The 13,554-nt window shown below is 42.6% G+C and overlaps 1 protein-coding gene across 2 annotated transcripts in view; it reads right to left on the bottom strand.

Annotated features, from left to right (window-relative positions):
• Positions 1–13,554, bottom strand: part of LOC123969008 (vacuolar protein sorting-associated protein 13B-like) — a 324,425-nt gene that overhangs the window by 16,284 nt on the left and 294,587 nt on the right. For both annotated transcript variants that reach the window (XM_046046088.1, XM_046046087.1), the window contains exons 48-54: positions 11,505–11,771; positions 9,409–9,492; positions 9,117–9,292; positions 6,203–6,373; positions 3,106–3,313; positions 1,580–1,768; positions 283–429 (exon numbers count right to left, since the gene is read on the bottom strand). In XM_046046088.1, the coding sequence (XP_045902044.1) occupies positions 283–429; positions 1,580–1,768; positions 3,106–3,313; positions 6,203–6,373; positions 9,117–9,292; positions 9,409–9,492; positions 11,505–11,771 (1,242 nt within the window). The remainder of the gene's footprint in view (positions 1–282; positions 430–1,579; positions 1,769–3,105; positions 3,314–6,202; positions 6,374–9,116; positions 9,293–9,408; positions 9,493–11,504; positions 11,772–13,554) is intronic.

Raw genomic sequence — 13,554 nt, 5'->3', positions numbered from 1 at the left:
ACTATGCCAGCACAAGCAGTTGTTTTACATGACGGCGGAGAAAAATGAAAATAAATAGATTCTGTATGCCTTTATGTACAAAATAACCCAGAGTTGACATGATTGACGTTATTTCATTAAGTCAAAAAAGAAATCCTCTGCACTCTTGGGAAACTTTCTCGGAGTCACACTACTGAGGTTTATATTGCATCTCTGTGTGCATGATGGTTTGAAAACAGTGTGATTCATTCTGTGCGCAGAGAGAGGAGACAGCATGTTTATTTGAGCAGCAATGCACCTTACCTGGTCATCGGTTCCCAGTGCATGGTAAGTCAGCAGAGGCCTGTACTGTATCATGTAAGGAGTGTTGTTGACAAAAATCGTTCTGTCCTCTATGTGTAGGATCTGGATGCCGTGTCTCACCACGGATGACACGCAGAACTGACACAGCTACAGAGGAAACAACAGACACTGAGTCGCCCGCTATAAAAGATACGTTGTTGCAGTAATTATAAATATTACACAGTATTAAACACACGTAAACTACATTATATTTTATTGTACCGAACACAGATAATGTAAAATCCTTTGACTTTCCACAGATAACATGCAAAACCTAAAATTGTATTACTTCTTTGTTAAAAAAGTTAAAAAAAACATTTGTTAGTGAATACCATTAGTACTCTATTTTAGTATGTTGCCTTTTTCTTGTTTTACTTTGCCCAATTATCCACACCCAGTGCCTTGTCACAGAGAAGTTTCTTGACTGCCTCAGTGACCTTCGCCAGGGAAATGGGTGATGCTTCCCCTGAGTCTTCCGACTCTGCTTCCTCTAACAGAGGACGTGTTGGCTGGGTCCCTCAAAATGCTAACCCCTCCTGAGTTGTTCAATGGTTTGCCAGAACTTCCTTGAGGCCAGCCGAAAGTCCTTCTCCATAGCCCTCCCTAAACTCTTCCCACATCCAGGTTTTTGATTCAGCAACTGAAGAAGCTGCAACCCTTCTTCTGGCCTCCTGGTACCTGCCTGTTGCTTCAGGAGCGAACCCGAAAGGCCTCCTTCTGCCAGCCGCCTCTACAGGCTTTGAACATGGCCCACTGGGATACAATGCCCCCAACCTCCTAGGAAGATCAGGCAGGCTGTTCCTCCCACTAGGGAATCAGGGCCCACAGTCTGCAGTGCAGTTAAAACACTTCACTGATAAACCACAGAACTGTAGAGTAACATAAGGCTTTATGATCAAAGAAAGCGTTTATATCACTCGCACTCCCTCTCTCTCGCTCGTCCACATCACCCCCACCCCCCCCTCCCAAACTCTGTGTCTTAGCATAATTTTTTATTTTAATGCATCATTCATTTACCATTAAAATAGCAAAATAGCCTGACTTCTAAAGGGACTGGGAGATGCCTCTGATTGGTTTAATCCATGTTTCGCACAAAACACACCTACGATTAATTAGAGACTATACTTTGCGCTCAGAATATGTGCCATTTAACTAGCAAAAGAGGAGACACGCCCTAATGCACTTGCAGAATGCACTTTTAGACCATGCAGTATAGACTTTCTGAAGGCCCCTAAAGTTTGATCATTGTTTCCCTCACCTTCTGTCTGCCAGGGACGGCTCCCAGTGTGATGTCGGCCTCTACGTATCCCTCCTCATCCAGAGTGACCACCTCTGAGCTTGATCCCTCCTTCCACCGAGGAGAAGTCAGGTCATGGACCAGTTTAAGAGCTGTAGACTTGTGTACCGTGTTAGTGTGGGCCCAGTAGATGCCAATCTGGAAGGGTTCCTGGATGGTGGAGGACAATGAAAGGGCAAGGAGGAGGGGAGCCAATCAGGATGGGAAGTAGAAAATGAAATAGAGATCAAATCACTGTTTTTGACAAAATTTACTATTAAAATTGACTGCATTTGATTGCATTTTGGAAACAGTCACATTCTAGGGTCAACTGTGGATTCATTATCAACAACTCAACACAATGTTCCTGACAGTGTCCATATTCCCTGCACAGCATTTCAAATAATCCTGGAACTGAGGAATATACATCTTCCATTACTGTTGGCTTTGTTAGAACATAATTTCAGTGTCCCACAGATGCTTGAGTGACACACTGATTGTTCATCTGGCCGTGCAGCTCCGCAGCATAATAAAACATGCCGATCAAACACCAGTCCCATAAACCGATCAACTCTGAAAGAGTCGCAACAGAGACCAAATCTTCTCTCCACTCCATGTGCCACGATAGAAAGCAGGGTGTTATGGAAACAATGCTTTATTTGTTTCTATTTCACAGGCTATTACACATTTACAACTTTTTATTTTGTTTCTTTGTGCTGAACCATATCAGCACTTGTTCTTTGATACGTTGCCTTCCCGCTTAGTCCTGGGTTAGTGGCAGAAAAATCTGTGTATGTGTTATGTTCCACAGGGAGAAAAACCATCTACAGACGCTGCCTTGTGATCTCAGAAGCCAAGGAGAAGACATGCCCACAGTGTAGGGTGACAGATCTTGGCTGCAGATAAAGACTTAGGCAGGGAGTATTGTTCTGGCGAATGATCTCAGGTTTTGTGCTTATTAGTCAAGAATGAAATAAAGGAAAGAGCTAGTTGCTGTCATGCCACAAAAAAGACAGACTTTCAGTTCTTCACCTAAAGACAAAATTCATGTTCAATGCAATAGGAAGAACACTGCAGATCATACAATGACTACAATTTGTGAAGTCTTTCAGAATCAGAATTACTTTAACTGGCAAAATTCCTTTGGTTTTACTAAATGACCTGAGATGAAACATTTGAAAGTTGACATTCATGCAATATATACTACAACTATGAAGTTCAGTTTTCTTGTGAAGAGGAGGATTACTCAGCATGCAAAACTGTTGTATCTTCTGTGGCTGTGGAGGGAGATTTTTAAAAAGTCTGAGAAAATAACCCCGATGACATCATTACCTTGATTTGGGCTTGATGACTATAAGTCTTAAACAGAAAGCCTACGTTACAAACTGAAGGCATGGAGTTTGGAAGAGATGGTGCATTTACCTGGCAGGGGAAGTCTAAGAAAATGTGCTATTAAGTTGTCATAATAGGTCCTTTGCAGGATAAATATACTATAGCTGGCACCCTACCTTGAAGTTGGGAGGTACAATGACCTTGCCGGCTGGTATCTGCAGTACGATGGTCTCTCCTTCAAAAAGCCAGAGGTCCCATTGGGAGTAGTTGGCCAGCAGGGCCCACGGCAGCAGCTCTACCAGCAGAGTGTTCAGGCCGGACTTCCAGCAGGATAACTTTACCTGCATGGGACTGTCCCACTGTGCAAGGGGCTCCAGCAATGACCTGTGGCACGATAAAACAACATTAGAAAGAAATCAGTCCTGAGCCAGTGGAAGATTAGATCTTTACAGTTCAATTATGCATAAATTTTTAGCACAAACTCAGTCAAACATGTAATCCTGACAGTGTTGATACCTTACTCAACATTTCTCTATCCACTGGGCTAGACAAGACTACGGACAAGCAGGCAGACAAGCTCAACAAATGTCTACTCTTCTGGGCTTTTCTCTAATTTAGGCCACTGCAGTACGGCTATGAGTGCATAAACACTTCACCCTAGACACATAGCTATAATGACATATATAGACACAGAGACACATATGCAGCTACCTGTAATACAGTATTGATAAACAACCATTACTGTCAGATCAACTTGGTAATAAAACTAATTTATGCTCAATCATGATTACTGAAAGGATATAATTTCCCCTGTCAGCTAATGTTATTTGGCTATGGACATGTTGTACACACTGCCAAACAGCAGTATACAGCCTTTAACAGGAATTCAAATGGGTCGTATATAAACAAACAATTCTTATACTGTTATACAATGCAGACCGTTGACACACCGGCAGTCAGTCAGGCTAAACAAATACATAGCAAGAAAAGGTCTGCAAACAAGTTATGCAATACAATCAGATACAAAGAACAGATGACAAGACATCTGGGATCATGGACATGGAGATACAGACAAACAGGCATATAGACAGATACACACCACCATTTTTCCACCAATTCACTGACACAGCAGTCATTTCATGGTAATCACAGTCTTGTGAACCCTAAACAGTGCGCAGTGCCAGAAGAGAGCCAAACAAACAGTTCTCTCAGACTTACTCTGAAGTTCAAAGCCATCAAAGGCGACCCGGTCTTCCCACTCCCCCAAGGCCGCCTTGGCTCTGCGCAGCCTACCAACCTGCCATCTCAAACTTGTCATATACCCAAAGACTCCTTGCTCTGAAAATGGGCTTAAGTTCGCACTGAGAATAGTTTTTCATTATCATTTACTAGATGAAACATCTAGTAAAGATGAACAATCAGTGTGTCACTTAGTGTGTAGCTTAATAAGACACCGACCTTGAGGCTGAGGGACGCAAAGTGCAGGGCTCATAAATCACATTACAGAGCTCACAAAAAGGTAACTGAAAGAAAGCAGCTTCTGTCAAAACCTGCCAACCCTGGAGCTGAGGGTTTTAGATGTGTGAATTTTGAGAAGCACACTGCTGGACAGACACACACACACACACACACACACACACACAGCCTGCAGCCAGAGCATACCCTACCCCCAACCACTACAAGATGTTTGTTTAATGATTTTGGAGGTGACTCTTTGCCATTAAAACACAACAGAGAAAGAAAAATAACATTTACCACTTTCAACTTCCTCTACCCCTTTAAGACACAATATTTACACACTCCCTGCCGAGGAGTTCAGTTCGTTTGCCATGGAGACAGAAACCTCTCTCCAAACAGCAAACTGTATCACTGTTATCAACATTAAGACAAAATATACAAATTAAACTGCGGCTTTCACTTGCTGTCCAAATTCTGAGTGTGTTTAGAAATAGTAATCAGTGCTATTAATCCTCTAATGACACTTTTTTCTCCTACTCTACCATTTTCCCCCTCATGCTCCTGAACAATAACGCAGGCGATTTCTGGGTTTCAGACAAACCAATGAGGAAATGTGATTTGGCCTTGGGCTTTTCTTTCACAGGGATGGATTGCAGGGAAGAGAGAAGCCTGACTGGCAGAGAAACCTGACACCAAACCGCAAGATATCAGCCCTCCACTGAGACGCAATGCGTGTGACATTTAAAGGTGAGCGATGTGAACGGTGGTGTGCACATGTGCTGGGCAACAATCTCGTGTGTGCATTTGCGTATGTATAGAGAGCAGAGAATCCCAGGCAACCACAGGCAGACATATGGCTCACATGTCCAGCAGATCCACTGGGACTCTTTTTAACTCAGAGATGTGGGAGAGCATGTGGTCTTTTACCGCTGCTATCAAGATGTGATTGCTTTGTGACAAAAGATGATTCCCAGAGTGACATTTGTGGACAGCTTCGAATGTGTGCTGCCCAATGGTATACGTAAACTCATGCACAGGCCGCATACGCACACATGTGCACACATACATTATATACAGTATACACACTGTACACTCTGTAAAGCTGTGCCAAGTTTTAACTGGATGCAAGGCCCTGTGACTTGTGTGAGAAAGTGGGACTGTGACAGATTGACAGCCTAAATCTCCGGTCTGTGGGGAAGGCAGCGGGATCCCTGCTAACGTCTGATGCATGGCTCTGCATTGTCTTTGCAGTTAACGGTTTTATGATGTGAACAAAGCGTCTGCAATAAAGAGAAGCCTCCCTCATTAAAGGGCCTGCTTGCACAACTTTATGCTTTGAGGAGGGATGCAGTATGAAGCCTACTATTTGAAAAAAAACACTCTGGTGGGTCTTGATGAAATTTGTGTTATGAAATCATAACAGCCAGATTTAATGCTTGCCGCAGAAGTGCTATAACAAAGACGGAGAAGAATTATAGATGTTGACTTATTGCAAAGGATCCTGAGGTGTCATGGTGTCTTGAGGGGATGAAGGCTCGTACGCGCATGATGTTGTGAGTGTGAATCATTCATTATTTATCTATCCTGGCATCACCTTGTTAATCCTAATCAAGTGCATACAGGCTCCTCAAGATTTTATTTTTAAAAAAAGACATTCAATACTAATCATGAAAGAAAAAGCACTAAAGATTTAACATATTTTTACTCACTATGATTTAAATTTTTTTGTAGACAGAACTTCCTATTCGTTTTAATTACAAAGACACATTCTCATAAAAGCAGGGCACAGAACAGGCAACAACTAATGTGAAGTACCTCTCAGTATCTTTGGTCACATAGGGCCACGGTGGCTCATTGGAGGTCTTCGGGCCATAGAAGTCAGCCAGGATGTGTTCCAAGTTGTTGTCATTTCCAGTCTTGCTCATTATCTGTTTGATTAGACTGGTGGAGATTGGTACAGCACAGTGGGAAGCATCTTCATCCTCCCTAAAAGACAAAGCACAGACACAAAATCTTTGTAGATTTCTCTAACAAGACATCCAAGCAGGCGCTGTACCAGCTGATGTCACTTATCTTGATTATCGCCTCCTCTGTGGTGGATGGTGTGATAAGTGAGTGCTGGAAATGAAAACCTACATACTCTTAGGGTCATAAAGGCACATGGTTGTGAACCACTGCTTTATATTTTGTTAGCAAATCTGGCTTGGAAGCATGTTTACTTATTCTATGCCAGAAACAATTCAAACATTTTTTATTTCACTATAGAACAAGACATCTCTTGACAGCAGCTGACTATTCCCATTGTTCTGTTCAGAACAATTAAACTGACCTCCAGCTAAACTCTGCTTTTACCCTGAAACCTCGTAGAGGGTTGAATCCATCTTTTGTTTTGGATTTTTCTTCCTGACATGCAGTCTTGCCTTACAAACACTAATTCACAAAGATCATAGAAAAAGCTAAACAGCAGTAAATAATCCTATTGGATACCTCAGCCCCAGACACTGGTCAATTATGGCTTTGCAACATGAAGAAAAAAATAATTAAATCACTGTAATAGCTCCTTCTCGTTGTCTGGGCAGCATCCAGTTCCACTTGGCTAAAGCAAAGCAGCCCCCTTACCCCAGAGCAGTAGTTTATTAATAGAGCTCATTGTGCTATAAAAGGAACACAGGAGATATTGCTTATGGATCTGGTGCAAGACAGAGTAGAGGGACAAGGTGTTGACAGGAAGCTTTTCATCCAGTGCAGTTCCTGAGGGGGTAACTGGAAGAGGCTTCTGATTGTAACCCTCAGCTTTCTAATGTGGTGGCCAATATGAGGAGAACAGGACATAACGGTTCTGGTTAAGACTTGTCTGTGTCTCTTGTGTTGCAGACCGCAGCTCTCCTCTCTACCTCGTCCATTAGTGCCCACAAGTATGTGTAATTACAGGAAAGAAAGACGAGCTGTTGACCAACGAACATTCAATATTGGATCTGTCCTAGAGGTTTGGGGTTGGGGGTCTTGTGTGCATGTTGATATATGTATGTGTGTGTAGGTGCATTTACAATTGTGGCTTGTAGTGTGTGTGTTTGTGAGGATGGGACGAGGGATGGATTGAGTTGGGGGTGCAAGGGAGGGGGATATATAAGTTTGTGCGGTGAGAGGTGGTCTAGCCGGGGGACGGTTTGTAAACACAAGGAGCATTGTGGTTGCAATACAGAAAGACAAGACACTTGGTTGTTTCTGAGCTTGCTTTTTGCGCACATGAAAAGGATTTATCTACAACAACAGGGGCCAAATATATCCCCAGTCACCGAATGGCCACTGTGGTTCCTTTATGGCAGCTGAAATCAAAACAAACTTTGTGACCAGATATCTAAACACACAACGGTTACAGCAAAAAATTCTCTCAGGGGGAGTCAATTACACTCAATGTTTACTCTGTTTATTCAGATCACCACTAGTTGCTACCAAAGGGGTGATTTTTCTTCCATGGACTTTCATAAAACAACATAGATTACAGATGTACAGATAACAAATACAGTAGGAAGAACAACAACACTGTATGTACATGTGGTATTTATTTCCCCCGGGGCCACCCATACTGAAACATAAACACTCATGTTCCTGAAAGACACTTTGGACTAAAGCATCTGCCATTTATATGTTTTCACATGACACAGGAGGTAGTAGCATGGTGATGTTATTAGACTATATAACCTGCAGATAAATTACAAATAAATGGCATTTCCGCAACTAAACATTTTGACAACTGATTCAGCTTAGTGGAGCCTTCTGTGAAAAACTGAAAAGCTGTCTCTTACAAGAGGATATGGACAATATGAGAAAGTGTGAACACACACTGACAAACTGGGACAGAGAAACAGGCGTAGTAATGATGTATGTGACAGACTCTGCCCATGATGAAGTGGCCGCTGTCACACTTACACTGGCACATAGCTAACCAAGACAATGACAGACACAGACCACACACAGATTCGAGGACACATGTGCACATACACTACTCATCCATCCACCCACGCAAACATGTGTGCATACACACACACACACACAATCATCTTCACACGCACACACGGACAAACACGGAGCCAATATGGGGCCAAAAACCTGCTCTCTGTTAGGGCTTGTATCTAAATGAGGTGTAATTATGGTCCAACCTGACATGTTGGAATTGGAGCTGTGTCTTAGTTTATGTCAAGCTGACTTCCTGTTCCCCTGAAATGTGACTGAATTCCCCTGAATCATGTCTTCATGCTGGCTCAAACCAGAATGTGGTGTGAGAGAATCTTAAGTAGGTGTCTCTCCATCTTTGCTAAATGGAGGCATAAAAAACCCATTACAGAAGACCAGAGTCAGACTCTGTCCTTTGCAACACAGTATGAGCTGGTGGCTGATGACATAATATAACACTGGACTGAAAGAACTAAATTGTCCAGTGAATTGGTCCTGCTGATCTGCAAGCATGTTGGTTATGAGCAAATAGCGAGAATAGAAACACAAGAACTGCCACAGATGAAGTGGCAGATGACAGACTGAGTTGTTTTAATATATCATGATACGTGTAGAAAGGTATTGTGGGTCATGTAGATTTTTGTACATGATTTTGCAGATAAGTAAGTTATTTTTTAATACATTGTAGATCTACCTTACCTTGTAAATATGGGGCAATACTATGTAGTAGATGGTCTTAATGTATTAGAGCTCAAACAGATCAGTTTCTTTTTACCTGGCCTGGAAAGTGAGGTGGTGGGTAAGGTCAGCCTCAGTGTTTAACAGGGGCTCCTGGTGGCCCTGTCCATGTATCAATTGGCTCTCTCTCAGTCCTAGACTCCTCTTCTCTATATGGACGATGACTGGATCTGGCAAGTGGCTCCTCATGACATACAGCGGACTGAAAACCACCTGAAACAGGGGATTCATACACAACAACCATCAGTGAGACATACTGCCATAACAACCAGACTATATAAAATTAAACTACCTAGCTGCATGTGAGCTTGTGCGCACAGAATACTCACCACTCTCTGCTGCATGTGAGAGTCAGGTTCAATTGTAATAAGAGTACACCACACATAGAGCAAAGAACCACTGGAGCAAGGCACCTGAAAGAGACAAAGTGGCTGTTATTGATAGTTTCATTAACTATAAACGCAACTGTCCAAATCAAAATGTTTTAAAGAAAGATATTCATAGAGAAGTCATTCTGTGCTTGAGAGCATGTGGTGTTTTCAGTAAGTCTCAAATCCTTTCATTATCGCAAAGGGTTAATAAGTAAAAGATTGATCAAGGGCACTCAAGGGAAACATGTTTGTATTTATTTGTGGTTAGCATGTAAAATATGGATATCTGATGCCTTTGTTGCCCCTCACTCACTGTTTATTGCCTCCACCAGTAACGCATTATCGTGTTTTGTCCTAAAAAACTTTGTTTCTTGGCTTCTTCCAGTAGTTAAAAGTTAAATCTCCCTAAAGCCCTGCAACACAATATCATGGCTGAGGCGACTGACAACTGCTGTTATCTGTGCCAGATAATGGGCCATTAGAGGCAGTTAAATCTTAGCAAGATTTAAAGGCTGAGAATGTGCCCACTGAAGGCTGGGCGCTCCTAATGTGTCACTGGTGTTTGTCCCATTTACTCCTCGCTCCTCATTAAAGACTTGGGATGCCAAGGCACATTACAAGTGGTCTAGTTTATGACAGACTAGGGACTTCATTTACTGGTGGGGACAGCAGAGTGGAGAAAAGAGACAGAACGAACATACAGTTTTAATACAGTGAGCATTGAAAAACAGCCTTGTTAGGATGAGGGAGTGAAGCTTTGGTAAAAAGATACTCTATAGGCCTGATCCACCAAAAACACTCACCACTGGGATGAGGTCAAGATGACCTGTACTTTGTCAAAAGTAAAGGATAAGGGCAAAAAAAAAGTTGTTGAAAATAAGAGTAGGGAGGATGAAGGTGAGATATGAGGAAGAGGAGTTACTTCAGATGGATTACTGATACAGATAATCAGAAGACTGATGAGGAAGGAGACAGGGGAGAGAGTTAGATGGTGGAACAGGTGGACAAGCTGAATGCCAGAGAATGAAGTAAATAAAGAAGAGGAGTTAACAACTACAAGACAGATGAGCGAGCCAGTGTGTGGGCGAGAGAGTAAAAGAAAAGGAGGAAACGAGAGAGTGAAATAGCAGGAGACAGACGGAGATACAGAGATCTAAGGACGCAGCTACTAGTCCAGGCAGCTCTCTCAGTCGGAGCCAACCCTCCATATGTGTAATGAATGGCTGATCTGAGGAGAAGAGATAACAGAGGAGGTTGGAGAGGAGTCAAAGATGTTCAGCCCCACACACAGAAGCTGGAGCTACAGAATGGCATGGGGTCTCTAAAGGAAAAAAAAACAAAAGAAGAGGGACAGACAAAGAAAGAGGGACAGACAAAGACAGGGAACGAGACAAATACAGAACAAAACCAGCAGGGGTGGAGTGAAGGAGTGGTTGTCTGGCACTAATCCAGCGGTGTGAAAGTGCCTTCAAAGCCTCTTCCTGTGCCCACATATCAGCTAGTGTTTCCTGTCGGTGGTTAGTGTTGTTATGAGAGAGCATAAACTGTATTTTCTGCCTCTCAACATGGTTGGTTATGGGTTGGAGGGCCTTTGTAAGCCTATCTGAGGGGAAGATCTCAATCTGTTCTCTAACTGTGAGTAGCACCGTGGAAGCTCTGCCACTGTGGCCACCCAGGAGAAGAGGATCCGGCCACAGTTGGTGGTCCACTCACTAGCTTCAAACATGTGTGTAGATGGAGAATGAGCTGGAAGTAGTGGTGTACGCAATGTGTGCGTCTATCAGTGTTTGTCTGACCAGCACATTCAACAGCTTGCATTTGCAATGAAACTACCTCCGTCTATACTCGTGTGCTTTTCAATCTGCCTGTATATGGTATCCATATCAAACATGAAAAATACTTATATAATATAATGTAGCCTATAACAGTAAAAAGCACCTAGACAGGTCTTTGGGAAATAGAAAATCACTGGCCAACTTGTGGCTATATTCAGCTTAAATGTTACGTAGTAGTGACTCCACAGTCTCAGTCCAAGTCTGCTTGTATTCCGATACCTGTACAACAGAGCTGCTGCTTCCCTTATCCCTCCTCTCCAGTTGAACATCCTGGGACCAGTCTTCATCTCCTTGGGCCCTCACACACAGCTCTGTCATCTCAGCGTCCTCCAGCACATAGGATGGCATCTTGGCCCCTGCCTCCAGACAGTCGCAGTGTTCCCTGACCACCGTCTGACTGTCAGGGCCCACATAGTGCTGCACCACCCGCAGCTCAATGTCCTGAGTCAGGTAGCTGCACATCACCTGCCGCCCACAGATTATTACCTGGAGAGCACAAGGTAACAGATTCATCCTTAAGGTCACATTAATTACACATACTTTATCAAAAGGTTGCTTTATGTAGCCCGATTGCTTCCTCACTACCTGATAATTTACCAAGGTCACTGATCACTCCATAAACAGTGTGCACACATAGGAGCGCATAGACACACACACACACACACACACACACACACCACTTTTCCTTCAGTCTTACATCATGTACCACCAATATACATCCGTACTTGGTTGTACTGATGGACACATATGTGCGCACGCATACACAGCCAAGCCACAGCCACCAGGGAGCTCTCATCTGGGAGTGACACATATAATTGTGCTTAGAATTGATTGCTCTCTGAGTGTGTGTGTGTGTTCGGAGAAAGTCTGTTTTAGAGAGAATATAAGAAAGATGTGGAGATTTGTTGGTTTTCTATTCTTTAATATCATTGTAATCTGTGCACCCTTTGGATAATGTAAGCAATTTGAAGTGTTGTTCACTATTATCATTTTACAGATCAATCAATGATCCTAAAATGATCAACAGATTAATTGATGATGACAGTAATTGTCAGTAGCAGCCTTAATACTCCTGTCTTCACATATGTTCTACCACAGACATCAAAGTGTGCCCGGGTGTGTGTGTGTGTGTGTGTGTGTACTTATATGGTATTCATATTAGGGAGATATTTTAATAGCAGGATGACCCCCTGCCCCCCAAAAAACACAAGATGAGGTATGCTCAAGCAGGCGGGAGCCAACTTCCTCTGTAGTGGCAGCCGCTGTCCCACTCTGAGGCTTTGTGTTGTGAATTGGATGTGACCAACGCTTATACCCTATCATTGGTTCGAATGGGAACAAGATGTAAGCAAAGTCTGGGACAGACAGAGGAAGGAATGTGAGCGGCCGAGTCTGTTTTGTCTGGAGGACAAGAGGGAGACATGTGCGACACTTGACACTGTTTACATAACAAAGTGTCAGCGCTATAATCTGATGGCATCACTGCATTTTCAGGAATACAACGACTCTGCCTTGTATTTGTGGAAAAATCCAAACATGATCCACCACCATTCTTGGTGTAAAAAGGCTAACGTGGCTGGTTTATGATTTCGTTTGTGCTGGTTTATGATTTCCTGTGATCTTCTTTGTGGATTGATGGGTCACATTGTGTTTTGGATGGCTTCAAGCTCATAAGCTTTTGTTTTACTGTTATAAAACAAATTACAAAAACTGACAAAAACAGAATACAGTCTTGTTGTTAGCCAAGCAACAACTAAATCATAACATACAAACTGAAAAAAACTGGAGATTCAAAAGTGCTCATCCCAAAATGAGCGCTGGGAAAAAGGCATGGCTTCCAAAGTGACACATAGCAGCCGTCAACAGGCATAATGCAGAAAACATGCTCCTGCTTTCTGTGTATTTCTGAACCACCACCAAGATTTTTTACAGATTAGCAGGATTATAATCTGTAAAATCAGTATAAATTATGGTTTTGTAAAAACTTTGTTCATTGATTTTATTACTGTGGTGAATTAAAAAGTGTTTCCTGTATTGTCTTGGATGTTCTGTTAATGAAGGGGGATTGGGTAACTCTATACATTGTCCCTCCTTTCCAAGGTAACAACAAGTTCTTGTTATAATTATTCTGATTCACCTTGATGCTGGTAGGAAATTTAAAATGTTTAGCTTTTTGTATGCAAGATAATTCTTACTAGGAAATACCAAACATGACAAATCTGTGACAACTGAGCAAACTCCATCCAGTGCCGACGACAAAGACTGAAGT

The sequence above is a fragment of the Micropterus dolomieu genome, linkage group LG03 (assembly GCF_021292245.1).
Source record: "Micropterus dolomieu isolate WLL.071019.BEF.003 ecotype Adirondacks linkage group LG03, ASM2129224v1, whole genome shotgun sequence".
Taxonomy (NCBI): domain Eukaryota; kingdom Metazoa; phylum Chordata; class Actinopteri; order Centrarchiformes; family Centrarchidae; genus Micropterus; species Micropterus dolomieu.
The sequence above is the reverse complement of the archived record's forward strand: the minus strand, read 5'-3'. Positions and strand labels throughout refer to the sequence as shown.